Source organism: Ovis canadensis, chromosome 12, assembly GCF_042477335.2.
Source record: "Ovis canadensis isolate MfBH-ARS-UI-01 breed Bighorn chromosome 12, ARS-UI_OviCan_v2, whole genome shotgun sequence".
Classification (NCBI taxonomy): domain Eukaryota; kingdom Metazoa; phylum Chordata; class Mammalia; order Artiodactyla; family Bovidae; genus Ovis; species Ovis canadensis.
The window spans coordinates 69,006,373-69,023,585 of NC_091256.1; the positions used below are offsets into that span (position 1 = coordinate 69,006,373).

The 17,213-nt window shown below is 46.0% G+C and overlaps 1 protein-coding gene across 1 annotated transcript in view; it reads right to left on the reverse strand.

Moving 5' to 3' along the window:
• Positions 1 to 17,213, reverse strand: part of ASTN1 (astrotactin 1) — a 368,181-nt gene that overhangs the window by 187,948 nt on the left and 163,020 nt on the right. The window contains exons 4-7 of the mRNA XM_069546136.1: positions 15,360 to 15,506; positions 14,026 to 14,133; positions 9,323 to 9,472; positions 7,812 to 7,979 (exon numbers count right to left, since the gene is read on the reverse strand). Coding sequence (XP_069402237.1) covers positions 7,812 to 7,979; positions 9,323 to 9,472; positions 14,026 to 14,133; positions 15,360 to 15,506 — 573 coding nt within the window. The remainder of the gene's footprint in view (positions 1 to 7,811; positions 7,980 to 9,322; positions 9,473 to 14,025; positions 14,134 to 15,359; positions 15,507 to 17,213) is intronic.

The window sequence follows — 17,213 nt, forward strand, 5'->3', positions numbered from 1 at the left end:
CATCACTCTGACTCTTAGAAAGCTCTTAGCTGGATGCCTTGCCTAGAATTAAAGACTAACAAAAGAGTGAATCCTTCCTCCATGCTTGATATCTAGTTACCACAAAATGCGTAGAAATAAATGCAGTAACAACCCAGAGTTCAAGCAGAGCTTGATTTTCCTAATGATGGCAATACCTACCATTTGTAGAGCACGTTTACCTTCCTCAAATTGCCTTCATAGTCATTATCCCCTTATGAGGTTTCCATCATTCATTACTATGTGGGGATACACTATTGACAACAAAAGCTTTTCTCAATACAATGGTACATGCAGCCCCAAATCAGAGTGACAGAGAGATGTTTCAAACATATCAGGTTAGAGTTTGAGGATTTCCAAAATTTGCCTCTTAAATCATCCTCATTTCTGGGACTCACCAAACTTTCCTCTTCTGTATTCCTCTTCAAAACCAGTTTGGCCATCTACATTGAAAGGAGTTCAGACTTGATGAGGAAAGTTGCTATGGCAACCAACTGCTAAATCTTGACTTTAAGAGGGGTTTCGTGCAAGCACAGGCTCTGACTGTTAGCTGTGAATTTTAAAGACCCCACAAGGGTGTTGGATGCCCTCCTAAGCTCGAAGTGTTACAGTCTCTGCATCTGCTGTGACAGATGGCAGGGAACACAGGACGTGCCGACTCTGGTGGTGTTCATAGGAATCCAATGGAGAGACGTGTCTCGGCCACGGAGAAGTGCCCAACCGCGAAGAAGCGTGCCCTGCAGGAGGCACTCAAAAGCAGCCACATTGCCAGAGAGCAGAACCCCACCCAAGAGATGATCCATGTAGGGCCTGGAGATGCTTACACTTGATCTACGCTTGACACCCTGAAGGCAGATACCTCGAGGTACCTTCCGTGATTTGCAGTGCCTTTGGTCATTTCCCACTCATTCCACAGACGGATGGAGCCACAAACCTCATTGAAGGGTTAAAGGAAGACCTTGAAGCCAGAGCTCCTCAGACATGACTGGGCTGAGCACAAGTTCTTTATGAAGTAAATACAGAGATCAATGCCAAAAAGCCCTGATCCTCTCCAACCTTCAGGTAGCTGCTGACTTTTATTTAAATGAATTGGGTATGCTTCATCCAAAAAGAGAAATCTTTGCAAGACATCTGGGAGTGAATAACATCTAATTGCCTGGTCTCCTCTTCTGGGCAGACATCAGGCTCAGAATCAAATAGCCACATGTGTCTCCAGGAGGACAGACAGAGGGAAATAAGCCAAAAGTATACCCTGAAGCAAAGTGCTTTAACTGAGCCACAGAAGGAGTCTGGGGTGAGTGGGCAATCCAGTGGGCAGGAACAAAATGGGAACTGTGGTACCCCGCCAAACTGGGTTCTGAAAACTAGGGAAGACTAGAGAAAGAGAGAGAGAAAGGTCTTCGTTCAGAGCGAGGAAAGGGGAAGAGAGGGCTAGAGTGAGTCTGGGAACTAGTCAATGCCCCTCACCAGATTTTACACACTTCTTCCAGGATGGGATTGGCCTACACAAAGGTCTGGGAATTTCAGTGACCATCTTGGGTGGTGATTAAAACTTGATTTAGCTTGGAAGCCCATCCTCCTTGCAGACTCATAAAAGCTACATATCCTGAAAAGGGCAATGAAGGTCTGTGGCCAGAAATGATGGGGGCTGTGAAATCCAGCAGGTGTGTGAAGCCTCCACAGCTGCCCATATGGCAGAACAAAGGCCAGGAACAGAGCAGAGAGAGAGAAGTTGCTGAAGCTAGTCAGTCTGCATTGCCATCAGAAAACCAACAACCAAAATATAGCTGCCAAAAAACCCTTAGAAAGTATAGAAAAAGTTGATGCCTGGCTGGATCCAGGCAGGATACAACTTCAATAGTTTGCTGTTAGCCCCACGTGATCAGAGACACACCCAGGGTCACCAACCTGGGAGGATCTGGGAGAGAAAGTCAGCATGTGGTTGCCAGAGGGCTTCCAGGCTAGGAGCTTTAGGTACATAACGTCCTGCCCAAATAGCACAGTGGGAGAATGGCAAGGGGAGGCTGGAACGGAAAATGGATCTCAAGTTTCTTCTAGCTAGGCCTTCTGCAGATTTCTGACCCATCTCTAGGTCTGTGTAGCCACTCTCCATAAACCATGCCAGGGCGACATAAAGAGGGCATAACAATGTTTATTTTTCCTCTGTCCTTTTTCTCCTTCCCCGGTGTGTTATTTTTCTATAGCCACCATAAAAAAATTACCACAAACTTAGTGGTTTAAAACAAGAGAAATTTACTACCTTGCAGTTCTGCAGGTCAGAAATCTGATGTCAGTCCCACTGGGCTAAAAACAAGGTGTCCATAGGGCTGTGTTCCTTTCTAGAGGCTTGAGGGGAGAATCATTTTCCTTGCCTTTTCCACCTTCTAGAGGATGCCTGCATTCACTGGTTCCTCAGCCTTCAAACCCAGCAATGGCTGGTGGAGTCCTTTTTATGTTGTATCACACTGGCCTCTTCTCCCTCCCTCTTCCACTGTTAAGCACTCTTGTGATTTCATTGGGCCTACTTGATTAATTCAGGTTACTCCCCTTATTTTAAGATCAGATGTCCAGCAACCTTAATTTCATCAGCAACTTGAATTCATTTTTGCCAGGTAACATTAACACTTTAACAGGTTCTTCAGATTAGGAAGTGAACATATTTGGGGGCCCATTACAACACCTGAGCCCTGAAGAATTGATGCTTTCAAATTGTGGTACTGGACAAGACTCCTTCTTGAGAGTCCTATGTACACCAGGGAGATCAAACCAGTCAATCCTGAGGGAAATCAACCCTAAATATTCACTGGAAAGACTGATGTTGAAGCTGAGGCTCCAATACTTTGTCTATCTGATGCAAAGAGCTGACTCATTGGAAAAGACCCTGATACTGGGAAAGACTGAGGGCAGGAGGAGAAGGGGACGACAGAGAATGAGATGGTAGGATGGCATCACTGACTCAATGGACACGAGTTTGAGCAAGCTCCAGGAGATAGTGAAGGACAGGGAGGCCTGGCGTGCTGCAGTCCATGGGGTCACAAAGAGCTGGACACGACTGAGCGACTACACAACAACCTACCCCACCTGGTACTTCTGTGCAGGTGATGAGTAAACACACACTTAAGTCTGGAACACGTTGGAAGGATGCCTAAGGAGAGCTTCAGACTCAAGGGAGCCTTTGCAGTGACTAAGCACCAGTGCTTGCGTGTGTGTTTGTGTGTGTGAAAAAGTATACACATGCACTTGCACAGTTCTACCCATCCACATGGGCAGAGCCCTCAGCATGGCTGGGAAAGCACATGTCCCAACACTATGGCATTTCCAAGTGAGTTAGCTGGAGGACTGCAAAAATAACGTGGGCTTGACTTGCAGCCAATTCCCACACTCAGCTCCTTGGAGAAAGGCTCTAGGATAGAGTGTGGGAGGCGATAAAGTTTCTTGCTGATGAGCGTGTGGGATGACCACATCATCCCCTGCACAGACAGAAGCAGGGCAGGAAGGGGGAGGATTTCCAACCCCAGCCTTGATGGAAATGGAAGTCTCTGCAGCCATCATTTCCCAGAGGCTACCCTGAATGAAGATATTGCACCTTAGTTCTGTTTTAACCTCCATCCCTGGCTCTCCAGTTGGAATTTCAATAATTGCCGTAAATACTGGGAAGCCACTGGCAGGGGAGGGGCTTCCCAAAGGTATTTGCAGTGAGGATTAGCAATAAGACATCAGGAGGGGCTGAAGAGGTGATGGGAGCTTCGCTGTGGACAAGTAGCTTTTTCAGTTTCCAGCTTGGGAAACAGGGATGTCCAGCAATGGTGACTGGTAAATAGTGTTACAGCGACAGGTGTGTTGGCTTTGACCTTCACAACCCCACTTGTGCTCCGATTTCATGGTGGATAGAACACCAACTCTGCCTGCGGCAGCCATGGGACTTCAGGCAAGACATGTACTTCTTAGGGAATTCGAGCACTGACCTAAAGTAAGGAGGGGTTTATCTCTAAGACCAACCAAGCTTAAAACATCAATCCCTCTTTCCACACGTTATTCAAAGAGCTTCCTGTTCTTTAAAACCTCAGGTGAAGCTTCCAAGACCCTCTGGAGGTCACGCTTCTCTCAGAAGTGACTTTAACAAGTGAGATTGGCCAGGGTCTCCTCATGTAGGTCAGAGGGGGCCAGAGACTACTCAGTCGCCTGGAGAGGCCCCACCACTGAGATAAGCCCACTTTTCTCTCCTGAGCACGCTGGCTTTTGGGCATGGTGCACAGCCCATCTGTCTGGTTTGGTGTTTGCCTGACAGCGTGGGAGGAGCATGAAGTAAGCACAGTCTTAGACATCAGATGTTTAAAATGCTGTGCTTTCTCCTCCATATGGGGGCCTAGAATCTCTGTGATGGGCCCATGTAACAACAACTTTCAGACCTAAGAAGGTGAACTTTTGATGCTGCGGTTACCTGTTATTCCCCCAGAGAGCTGCAGCGATGGATTATAACAGAAGTAAGAGCTAGGTCTCTTGGAGGCAACTTCTACTGGTATCCTTACAGCCTGGCACCTGACTGAGATGCATCTGTATGTGTGTGTTTACGTGTGTGTGTGTGTCTGTATGTGCATGTGTATAGGAGGAGGAAGAAGAGGGGGTGGTACATGAGGTACAGAGAGCTGGAGGAGCCGGCCCTAGACTCCAAGTATGTTTCACTTGGGGGTCTTGGATGTCAGCACATCCCCTTCCCTGGTTCTAAGGCATCTTACCATGCCTCTGGTAAGGAGAAAAGGAAAGATATGCCCATCTGAATGCAGAGTTCCAAAGAATAGCAAGGAGAGATAAGAAAGCTTTCCTAAATGATCAATGCAAAGAAATAGAGGAAAACAATAGAATGGGAAAGACTAGAGATCTCTTCAAGAGAATGAGAGATACCAAGGGAACATTTCATGCAAAGATGGGCTCAATAAAGGGCAGAAACAGTATGGACCTAACAGAAGCAGAAGATATTAAGAAGAGATGACAAGAATACACAGAAAAACCATACAAAAAATATCTTAATGATCCAGATAACCACGATGGTGTGATCACTCACCTAGAACCAGACATCCTGGGGCACAAAATCAAGTGGGCCTTAAGAAGCATCACTATGAACAAAGTTAGTGGTGGTGATGGAATTCCAGTTGCTATTTCAAATCCTAGAAGATGATGCTGTGAAAGTGCTGCACTCAATATGCAAACAAATTTGGAAAACTCAGCAGTGACCACAGTTGGAAAAAGTCAGTTTTCATCTCAATGCCAAAGAAAGGCAATGCCAAAGAATGTTCAGACTACCACATAATTGTACTCATCTCACATGCTAGTAAAGTAATGCTCAAAATTCTCCAAGCAAGGCTTCAACAGTATGTGAACTAAGAACTTCCAGATGTTCAAGCTGGATTTAGAAAACACAGAGTAACCAGAGATCAAATTGCCAACATGCGTTGGAAAAGAAAGGGAATTCCAGAAAAACATCTACTTCTGCTTCATTGACTACACTGGAGGCTTTGACTGTGTGGATCATAACAAACTGGAAAATTCTTAAAGAGATGGGAATACCAGGCTACCTGACCTGCCTCTTGAGAAACCTATATGCAGGTAAGGAAGCAACAGTTAGAACTGGACATGGAACAACAGACTGGTTCCAAATTGGTAAAGGAGTATATCAAGGTTGCATATTGTCACTCTGCTTATTTAACTTCTATGTAGACTACATCATGAAAAATGTCGGGCTGGGTGAAGCACAAGCTGGAATCAAGATTGCTGGGAGAAATATCAATAACCTCAGATATGCAGATGACACCACCCTTAAGGCAGAAAGGCTGGCTTAAAACTCAACGTTCAAAAAATGAAGAGCATGGCATCTGGTCCCATCCTTTCATGGCAAAGAGATGGGGAAACAATGGAAACAGTGACAGACTTTATTTTCTTGGGCTCCAAAATCACTGCAGATGGTGACTGTAGCCATTAAATTAAAAGATCCTTGCTACTTGGAAGAAAAGCTATGACCAACCTAGAGAGCATATTAAAAAGCAGAGACATTAATTTGCCAACAAAGGTCAATCTAGTCAAAGCTATGGTTTTTCCAGTAGTCATATATGGATGTGAGAGTTGGACTACAAAGAAAGTTCAGTGCTGAAGAATTGATGCTTTTGAACTGTTTTGTTGGAGAAGACTCTTGAAAGTCCCTTGGACTGCACAGAGATCAAACCAGTCAATCATAAAGGAAATCAGTCCTGAATATTCATGGAGGGACTGATGCTGAAGCTGAAACTCCAATACTTTAGCCACCTGATGCGAAGAACTGACTCATTGGAAAAGACCCTGGTGTTGGGAAAGATTGAGGGCAGGAGGAAAGGGGATGACAGGGAATGAGAAAGTTGGATGGCATTACAGACTCAATGGATATGGGTTTGAGCAAGCTCCGGGAGTTGGTCATGGACAGGGAGGCCTGGTGTGCTGCAGTCCATGGGGTCGCAAAGCATTGGACACTAGCAACTCAACTGAACTGAACTGGACCATGCCTCTGAGAAGGAGCTATCTGTGTACTGCATCTACTGGAACTTTATGCTGCAAAGTCACTTCAGTCTTGTCTGACTCTGTGTGACCCCATAGACAGCAGCCCACCAGGCTCCCCCGTCCCTGGGATTCTCCAGGCAAGAACACTGGAGTGGGTTGCCATTTCCTTCTCCAATGCATGAAGGTGAAAAGAGAAAGTGAAGTCGCTCAGTCGTGTCTGACTCTTAGCGACCCCATGGACTGCAGCCTACCAGGCTCTTCCGTCCATGGGATTTTCCAGGCAAGAGCACTGGAGTGGGGTGCCATTGCCTTCTCCAAGGTCTTTATAAAGATTATCATAGATGATCTCCTTCCACAATGAAAGTGCAAAGCAACCTGGGATGAAGGCTCCATATTCCTGGTATCTTGCAGCTCAAGAAGCACTGTGAACATCCCAGTGCATACTGTGTCTGAATTCAAACCCTCTCTCAGAGCAGTCCCAGCCCCACTGGATAATATAACAGCCTGAAAGATGCCTATACCCTTTGGCCCAGTAATCTCTCTTCTAAGATTTATTTGAAGAACATGACTTCAAATGTGCCCTACATTTATGTGGAAAGATATTCATTTTAGTAGTATTTGTAAAAATTAAAAATTTAATGCATCCTAAATGTCAAATAATACAGGACTATTTAAATGAGCTATGATACAGACATACAATAGAATACCAAATGGTCATTAGAAATTACATTATTGAGGATTATTTAGCGTTTCTCGAAAATTCCCATGATAGAATGTGTGAAAAAAATCAAGAAAATTCTACAGGACTTAGTGTGCTTACAAACCTCTAAGAATCAGTCACTGTAAAAGATCAGAAGGGAGGACATTAAAATTTTTAAATGATTTCTCCAGGAGATAGAATTATAGATGAGAATCATTTTCTTCTATACGCTTTTCTAAATTTTCCAAATTTTCTGCAATAAACAAGCATAATGATTTCAGACCCCATAGCTGATATCCCCTGACTGCAGGGAAATGGGCTGTGGAGGTCATCCCGAAATTATCTGTGGGGCTTATGGCTATAGTCAGGATGCTTCTGAGGCTTCTGCCAGAAGATGACCCACATTTCAAGCCAACACACTCAGGGGCCCAACCACATGCTTCCAGTCTGCACAGCCTTGGCTTCCAATGATAATGGGTTAATCAGGAGGGGTGGCCTGGATTTTGAGGGGGTGATTGCAAGAGGCATGAACTCTGACAGTTACCCGCTGCCCGATGCTCCTGCCTACCAGTTTCAGGGTCGCATTGGTGTTCACAGGGGTCCAGGAGCCGCCGGGCACAGAGGTCCATGGCCCAGGGTCCACTGGAGTTCTGCTGAGAGAAGAGAACCACTTGGGCAGGGTTCAGCCAGTCACTGGCATCCAGCTGGCTCCCCTCCAGCAAGATGAAGCGGCTCCCTGCAGGGCGAGAGAGAGGACATGTGCTTGTGTGTGCACATAACATCCACCACCCACCCCTCGACATACACACACATGCATCACAGAAGACAGAATAAGGGATGCTCTGCAGATTAGCACCAACCCAAGGTCATTACCTCTGCTAATCCTGGGCCACAGTGAGTCACAGAGCAAGGAGTCAGCAGACACATGCTCAGCCACCTCTTGGACCTCCTGCCACATCATCCCTTGCTGACTCGCCCCATCCCATCTCTACTAGGGTGGACCCAAGGGATAGAGGGACAGAGCAGCTCTGTGATGGCTGTGGCATGGCTCCATCAGACCCAGCCGCAGGCGCTGGCACTTATCCAAGGAACAGGGACCTGCTGCCTGTCGTCAGTTGCCATGAAATAGCAGGCTCTCTAACCCCCTGGACAGTCCCCACCTGTTTTCAGCCCTTAACAGCAACTGAGAGAACAGACATTAACAAGTCAATTAGGTGCTCTGGGCTTTACTAATTCAGGGACTCTCCAAACCTATATTATTCCTTCATTATATTGGGGTTCCCCTGGGTGAAAGTAAATTATTGCTTCAGCTTGCTAGGCTCATAGCAAGTTACTGCAATTAGGAATTTCTCACCAGGCATACCAATTGGAAACATGACTGATACTTCAACACTCAACTATTTCACTTAGCTTTTCCCCATTCAAAGGCTAAGAGAATCTTGGTGGCTATGTACCTATAGCCAGTAAGCTCTGTATTTATCCACCAAGTGAAGTGAAGGTGCTCAGTTGTGTCTGACCCTTTTCCTGGACTGTAGCCTACCAGGTTCCTCTGTCCATAGGATTTTCCAGGTGACAGTACTGGAGTGGGTTGTCATTTTCTTCTCCAGGGTATCTTCCTGACCCAGGGATTGAACCCAGGTCTCCTGCATTGTAGGCAGATGCCTTACCGTCTGAGACAGGTGTTTATTGAAAAGCAAACAGAAATGGGCACAGAGAGGAGAGAGTGATCTGCTCATTTTTTTAAAAAAAAAAAAAACCTGTTTTCTGATTCCATCAGAAATGGACATGAACTTGGGCAAACTCCAGGAGATGGTGACGGACAGGAAGGCCTGGCGTGCTGCAGTCCATGAGGTCACAAAGAGTCGGACACAAATGGGCAACTGAACAACACAGCAATCTGATTTCATTGGTGGACAATCTAATTTTGTCCTCTGTCTATCTTATCTGGGTATATATTTTTTTCTCACTAATAGTAATAGCTCACAGTGGACCCTGGCTTGTCTGTATCTTTCCTGCCCACCCTGAAGCCTTCCTCTCTGGGTGGGGGCGGAGAAATGGCATCCTCAGAGGGGGGCTTACCATCAGCGATGAGGTGCTCGGGGACGTGCAGGGTGATTCTGACCACAAGGGGGCAGCTGACGTGAGAGGCGCACACAAGGCCAATCACGCAGCTGGTGATGCTGATCAACGTCAAGGTCGTCTTGTTCACAGGACTTCGGGGAGAGCCCACTGAAAACAAGACCAAAGCAAAGCATTTGGTGGTAAGAATCTTGGCAGCGAAGGGCCTTTTGCTGCCCGACCTGGCAAATAGGGGAGGGAGCGTGCAAACACAGGCCAGGTGGGAGATGTGTCCAGTCCATGAGCTTCAGGGAACTGAGGGGACTGGGCCACAGGTGGTCGTCAGCGTGAACAGCGGTCCGTCGTGTGCAAGTTCCTGTGCATGTCTCCTGAGCCAGGTTCACAAGGGAAGTCATAAAGGAGGGCACTGCCGCCCGCTACTCCGCTGGCTGGCGGGCTCTAACCTCTTGCTCAAGGGTGGTAGGAAGGCTTTCACCCAACGCTGGAAGTCCCTGCCCTTCCCATGGTTTTCCACAGAGGGTGCTCTCACAAACCAGCTCCTCCACTCCTGGAGCTCAAACCACCTCCCACCCCTAGGCAGGCGTCCTAGGGCCTGGAAGGAAGAAAGCAAGGAAAGCTGGCTCTTGTCACACCTGAATGCTCTCCCTAGTCCTGCAGTCCTTGGGGTATGGTTATAAACAGAAGCTTAGAGATAAAACAAGAAAGCTGAGGGATAAGAAACATGTCCAGGTAGGTAGGGACAGGGCTAGAAGGGAGGTTTTGGGGGTGTGTTTGTTGTTTGGGAGTTAACAAGAGGGACCTTTCATAGATGTGGGAACTTAAGAAAGCAAGGCAAGCTGCCAATAAAATGTGTGGATCCTATGGAATTATCTTATAGTCTGTGTAAGCATTTATTACTGGCAATGTGCTCAGTGTTTTTACATACATGACGTTAAACATTTGCTTCCTGACGATACGTTTATGAGTCTGAACAGAAACTGCCCACTTTACAGATAAGGGGAATAAGGCTCGAAGGGATCAACTTAACAGCGACAGTTAACACTCAGGCAGTGTAGCTACGTGTCAGGCACCAGTGCCCAGGGTCTTCCATAGTTCACATCATTTAACAGGGATGCAGCCTAATGAGGCAGCGCCCATAGAAATACTGTACAGAGAGGCCACAGGGCAAGTCTAGAGTCAAGCTGCTACTAGGGAGGGGAGCCAGAATTAGCACACCCGTCCAGCAAGGCTACGACCCCCAGACAGTTGACTATTCCCTCGCTGGGCCCAGTGAGGTCTTTGGAACCACTGTTCTCAGGAACACAGGGAAAGATTTCGACTCTGGATGCACACATCTTTTACGGGAGCAGGTTCCCTGAGTGTGTGTGTTGGCAATAGCTGGGAAGGAAAGATTTCAGAATTGCAGATGGCCTCTGGATCCCCTGTCCCTTGTTATCTGGAGATGTTCTATTCATGTGAGTATACTTCAAGATGGAGCCTGTTTCCCACACTTACACACTCGACCTCCAGCCCACACCAGGCCCGAGCAGCAGATAGATACACTACTAGAATGGCCCTCAGGCACTCAAATGCAATACCCAGAACTAGGCTCTCCACCTTCCCTCCAGTCCTGCTCTCCTGCCCACCTCCACTGCCCAATGAATGGCACTGCCATCTCCTTGGTTTCCAAGTTCAAAAACCCCATCATGTCTAACTTTCCCTTCTCTCATAAGCCACGCCCTCCCTGCCACAGGTGTGTCTGAAATTTCTCTTACTCCACCCTCTGCCTCCCTGCCTGTGCCCATCATCTCACCCAGTCTCCCTGGTCAACACCCCACCCCTCCCCTACTCTCATCTACTCCAGCCTCCACGCTGCCCTGGAGGGATGGTTCAAAAAGCTGAGCAGACCAGCGACTTGGCTCTTTAAAAGCCTTCCATGACTCCAACTGAAGTGTCAGGTCCAAGTCCTCCAGTCGAGGCAGTGGACTTTCTCCTGATCTTCCAGCCTTGTCTCTGAAGCAAACCACAGCCTTGTGCCAGAAGCTTGATTCTAGTAAACCGTTCACTGCGCTCTGACTCGACAATTATAGTTTATGTCCCTGTGACTTTGCACATATTATTTCCTCCTCCACAGAGTGCCATTTTGTCACCTTGTCATCCTATTCTTCAGGTCTCAGCTCAAACAATATCTCCCTGTAAACACTTCCCTGAAGCCTTCAAGAAGAGATTCTCACCCATTCCTTGCTCTCCCTCCAGCCCTCCTGCGCCCTACTGTTACAGCCCTCCTCACACATTGCTATCACTGTTCACAGGCACTTGCCACTGCTCTTCTGCGACAGCGACAACTTGTTGCCCAGCCTTTTGTCTCTCTGGTCCTTCTGCAGCATCAACCCATCACCCAGCATCTCTACTGGACTTCACAATTTCCAGGGGTTCCCTTTGATCTACAGTGGTGGTGGCTGTTTAGTCGCTAAGTCGTGTCCGACTCTTACCACCCCATGGACAGTAGCTTGCCAGGCTTCTCTGTCCATGGTGTTCTCCAGGCAAGAATACTGGAGGGGATTGCCATTTCCTTCTCCAGAGGATCTCCCCAACCCAGAAATCGAACTCAGGTCTCCTGAATTGTAGGCAGATTCTTTACCAACTGAGCTATAAGGCTTAAACGCATTTGACCTACAGAACCAAGTGCAAACCCAGTAAATGGTTTGCATGGTCCTCTGGCAGCTAGCCTGTTACCCACCCACATCCCTCATCTCCTGGTGTGCCTGTTTATTCAAATCCTAGATTACAACTGCCATACTGAACTCCTTTCCCTTGCTTGAAAATGCCATGTTCTTTTGTGCTTTCACGGCTTTGTATCTGCTCTTTTCTTCTACTGAAATGCCCTTCCCCTAGACTTTTCTCTTTCAAGAAATTCTATACATTGTATACAAACCGAGGCTAATTATTTTCTCCTTTTTTGTCTCCTTTTGCTGCCAGGTAGAATTAACTGTTCTCTCTTCTGAGTACTCATTTTACTTTATTTATATTATTAAATTAAGCCTTATCATTGTGCCATGTTTTCATGTTTCTACTACCAACCACAAAGCCTGACCCATGGCGTGTGGGTTATAAAATTTCCTGCTGGCCTGATTGATGTATCCAGTTCAATTCAACAAAAACTGGCGAGCATCTATTACAGGCAAAATCCCTCTCTAGGCACTTTGGAAAAATAAATTAGACATGCCCATCCGTAAGAAGCTTATAGTCTAGTTAATCGCAACAAACAGTTGATTCACTAGGAGAGCCTGGTATTTTAAAAGGAATAGTTTTATGCTGCAAAGAAACTTATTCTAATTCATTACTATAGATTTTCCTAAGCAGGGTTTTATTAAAGCAGAAACCTACCCTGCTTTGCTGTGGCCTAGGGTCGATGGGCCTAGGTCAACTATTTGCTATACAGAAATATGTAATGAGGCTCAAAGGTCCATATTCTTACCTCAGGGATACTGGGACATCAGAGATTAGGTGGCCCAGAGCCCCAGTGATCTCTTAAGGAAAGTGGTGGGAAGAACTTTGTACTGATAGCAGCAGAGCCTGCAGAAACTGGAACTAAGGAATTCACAGAGCTTCTCTCAATCTCTGGGAAGAATTTCTCAGTATGTCATGAACTTGAGTGGAGGTGGGAGAGAGCCAAAAGATAGATGTCTGCTGGGGGGCATTGGTTGATTACTGGTTGGGGGAAAGGTTACTGACTATAACACAAGGTGATGTCAAATACTCTGCAATATATCTCCAGGGGCCCCTGTCTAAAATTACTTAAGATGAAATGCTGTAGAAACCCCAAGGTTCCACTGTGGAGAGTTCTAACAGCAATACAGTAGAGATCTCATAATGCCTTGTCAGTCACTGTAAGAGAACATTATAATATAACTTAGCCCTGTGCATGAGGTATTGCTCACCCATTTAACATGGAAACGGAGGCTCAGAGAAGTTGCTGTCCTTATCCAATATCACACAGCAAGTAAATGGTGAAGCTGATTGGTGTCTGAACACAGACCTCCCTCAGCGATGATGACGGTGAGACTTCAAGGTCAAAGGCAGTAGCAGCCACAGCTGCAACAGCCACACCTGAACATCAGCCTCTGAACATCAGGGTGGAGAGGCGTGGGCTGTGGCTACAACTCTATCGATGCTGAGAATGAACGAACCAAGCCAGGTCCTGCCAGGAGAAGGGAGGGGACTTGGACAGTGGGGGTCCTGTGATTCTTCTGGGTGGATGATTAAAGGCCCAAAACCATTACACATGTTTTTTCAGGCCACATGGTTCCTCAACTATCCCACACCCTAAGCCCTGTCTGTCTCACTCAATCTCAGGATAGCTGGGTAAGCACAGGTACATATGTTGTCTATTTTTCACATAACACACTTTATCAACTTTATTTCCTGTGTCTAACAGCAAAATACGACTCCTGAGGCTTCCAGAAGGAATTGAGAGTCTTCTGATCAAGAAACAGCCTTTCAAACAACCTGGAAACCTGTTTGAGAGTGCCGTTATCTGGGAGAGATGATTCTCTGAAGCCTTCCACTCTGGCTCTTCCTTCCTCCTTACGAGGAAACGCTAATCTTCCTGCAGAAACTGGCTTTAGTCGCCAGAGCCCCCACCTAGACTCAGCACCTCTGCAGCTCTTCATCTCCCCTCTCCACTGCCCCTCTCTCTCCACTTTCCCCTCCAGCCTTCCTACCTCTACTGCGCCTTCGGCTCCGTGAGGGGTCGGTGTAAAAGGTCAGTTGGGGGTCATTTTCTGCCTCCGTGCTAGAATCCCCTTCAGGGTTCAGGAAGGCGGAACCAGCTGTAGTAAAAAGACAAGAGCAAAGAAACAGTGTCTTCAGTTTTGTCTTCATGACACCAAATCACTGGGCAAGCTCAAGGGGAAAACGAGAGCAGGGTGAGTGACAGTCTAGGAGGAGGAGCCACGGACACTAGCGCTTCCCGATACACAGATGTGTTGGAGAAGCGGATCTTTACGGGACGGCCACCACCGGAGCCCTACCTCTACCCAGCCCATCCTCCTACCGAGGAGGGCCACCTGCCAGAGAAGGACGCAGGGGGACAAGGGCAAAAGGGAAACTGTCTTCGTTACACGTCATGATTCTGGTGGATAGAGACTGGAATCAGGTCTTAAGGGGCACATGTCCATATGTCTTAATATCTATGTTTATTCTGGTTCTAGGTTCAATATATATTCAACATGACAAAGAGAGAAAAAAGACAAAAGACCCCAAAATGCATAAAAGGAACAACCTTGATGTCCTCTAAATCGGAGAAAGACTCTGTGAACATTTGATGAATGCACCTTGTCTTTTTTTCTGATACAGAAGCAGATAAAGGTTTTTTAAAAATTCCCCTTAGAAATGGCATTCTGCTGTACCTTCTATTTTATAGCATCATTTCCCCCATTGAATAGATGGTGGGCTACTTTCCATATTAACAGATAGAGATAGATCTACAGCATCATCTTAAGTCAGCGGACAGGAGACAGATGTGCAAGTAGTTAAGCAGTTCCCCACTGATGGACACTTAAGCTATTTCCAATTTTTGGCTCTTTTAAATAATGTTGTGATGAACAGTCTTTTACACACATCTTTGCACACTTGTCCAATTATTTACGAAGGATAAATTCTCTCCAATGAAATTACTTGGTCAAAAGAGTTGTATGTATTTACATTTTTGGTAAGTAGCACTCAACAGGCCTGCAGAAATACTGCTCAGGGACTTCCCTAGTGGTCCAGTAGTTAAGAATCCACCTTCCAGTGCTGGGGAGTGTGGGTTCGGTCCCTGATCAGGGAGCTGGGACCCCACAAACCATGGGGAGACTAGGTCTGTGTGCCATCAATGAGGATCCCACATGTTGCATCTGGGACCTGACACAGCCAAATAAATTTTTTTTTTTTAAAGAAATACTTCCCAAATACAGTCATCTTAGCCATGCCTGAGACGGGGTCAAGGATATTAATGGCCCTGCCTCCCCTGATATTAAGGAAGCCACCGGCAACCCCTCGAATAAGATATGGATACCTCTTGCTTTGTTGTTGATCCTCTTTCTCTGGCTACTCGAGGTGTGAGAGAGCAGAGTGGCCTGCTGGTGGTTGGAGTCCACAGGGCTGGTGGCGATGATGTTATCTTTATACTTGTTCATCAGTGACAGCTTGGCATTGTCACTTCCTGTATAAGGAAAGGTCAAGGCAGAAACTTGAAGAGAAAAAGTGGAAAGAAAGTGAGAGCAAGGAAATCTGCATGAACCAGGTAGAGAGTGTTTCATAGAAATTGAAATGGGAAAGCTTTAAAGGGAGAGACTGGAAGAGATTAAAATACTTCTCTTTGATTTCTAGGGGATGACAGAGTTATAAGAGAATGCATGAAGAAAGGAAATCCAATTCAACCACTTCTGTATTGACAGGGTCCCCATGTGTGGCCGTTTGGTGAGAGAGAGACTGCAGATTTCTTTCCTTTGGTAAGAACAAGGTTTGACAAAAATTTGAATTTCAGTGCATTCAGACAGAACTTGCCCCCTCTCTGTCATCCCAGTCTGCACCATTCCCTATTGTCTGACAGCCGGCTCTCTCACATATTCGTGCTATTTGCCTGTTCCCCGAGTCTCTAGTCATATGGCTACTCAGTGGGCTTAGCACTATGGCAGGTGCTATGAAAAATAAGAGGTATTAAAGATATGTCCCCGTACTTGCCAGGAATTTCTGACTTTAAATCTTATAAAGTCATTCCTAGTCTTAGGGAATCTTCTCTAGATAAGCAGAATGGAAACCTCAATAATGCCATTTCACTCTTTTCAAGCCCCACTGAAAGTCCATACATTGTAAGCAAGATTCATTTCAAAAAATGTCTTCTCCAAAGATAATTGGGCAGTTCCTTGAAGGATCATTGCCTTGGGATTTTATCAACAGATAGTTGTTATTTATAGAAGTATGAGAGAAAGAGGCTATAAATGAAAAGTACAGTCTTTTCCTCTCTGCATTTTATCGACCTTGGACTTGCTCAGCCACATTAGGTCCAAGACTCTTTTATACTCAGTGTTTCACAGATACACAAAGTGTCTAAGGTCAAATGGTTTGCTTGCTTTCCTTCATTTTCTTTGAAGAAGTACATCTCTTGTTAAGACCACAGAGGTTATAGGCAAGGCAGAACAACTTTCCCAGGCCAAAGTCTCAGGAGTCATAGGAAAGAACAGATAATCTCTGTCCCCTCCATGTCAATGGAAAATTAAATTGCCCACGCAAACATAGTACATGCAAAAATGTCATACACATCTTTCTTGCTATCTCTTATTTCCCTGAGGATTGCTCATTGCATATGAAAAAGCTTCTAACCCACTCTTCTGTTGGATATAAAAGTACCTCTGCTTCCTAGCCTAGATGTCCATCAACAGATGAATGGATAAAGACGTGGTAGATATGCACAAAGGAATATTACTCAGCCATAAAAAAGAACAAATTGAGTCAGTTCTAGTGAGTTGAATGAATGTAGGACCCAGAGTAAAGTAAGTCAGAAAGAGAAAAACAAATATCATATATTAATGCACATATATGGAATCTAGAAAAAATGGTATTGATGAAACTGTTTGCAGGAATGTAATGGAGACACAGATAGAACAAACTTGTGGACACAGTAGGGGAAGGAGAGAGTGGGATGAATGGAGAAAGTAGCATTGACATATATATACCACCATGTGTGAAACAGATAGCTGGTGAGAAGTTGTTATATAACATATGGACAGCCTGGTGCTCTTTGACTACCTGGAGGGATGGGATGGGGGCAGGGGAGGGAGGCTCAAGAGGGAGGCAATAAATGTCTAATTATGGCTGATTCACCTTGTTACATGGAAGAAACCAACACAACATTGTAAAGCAATTCTCT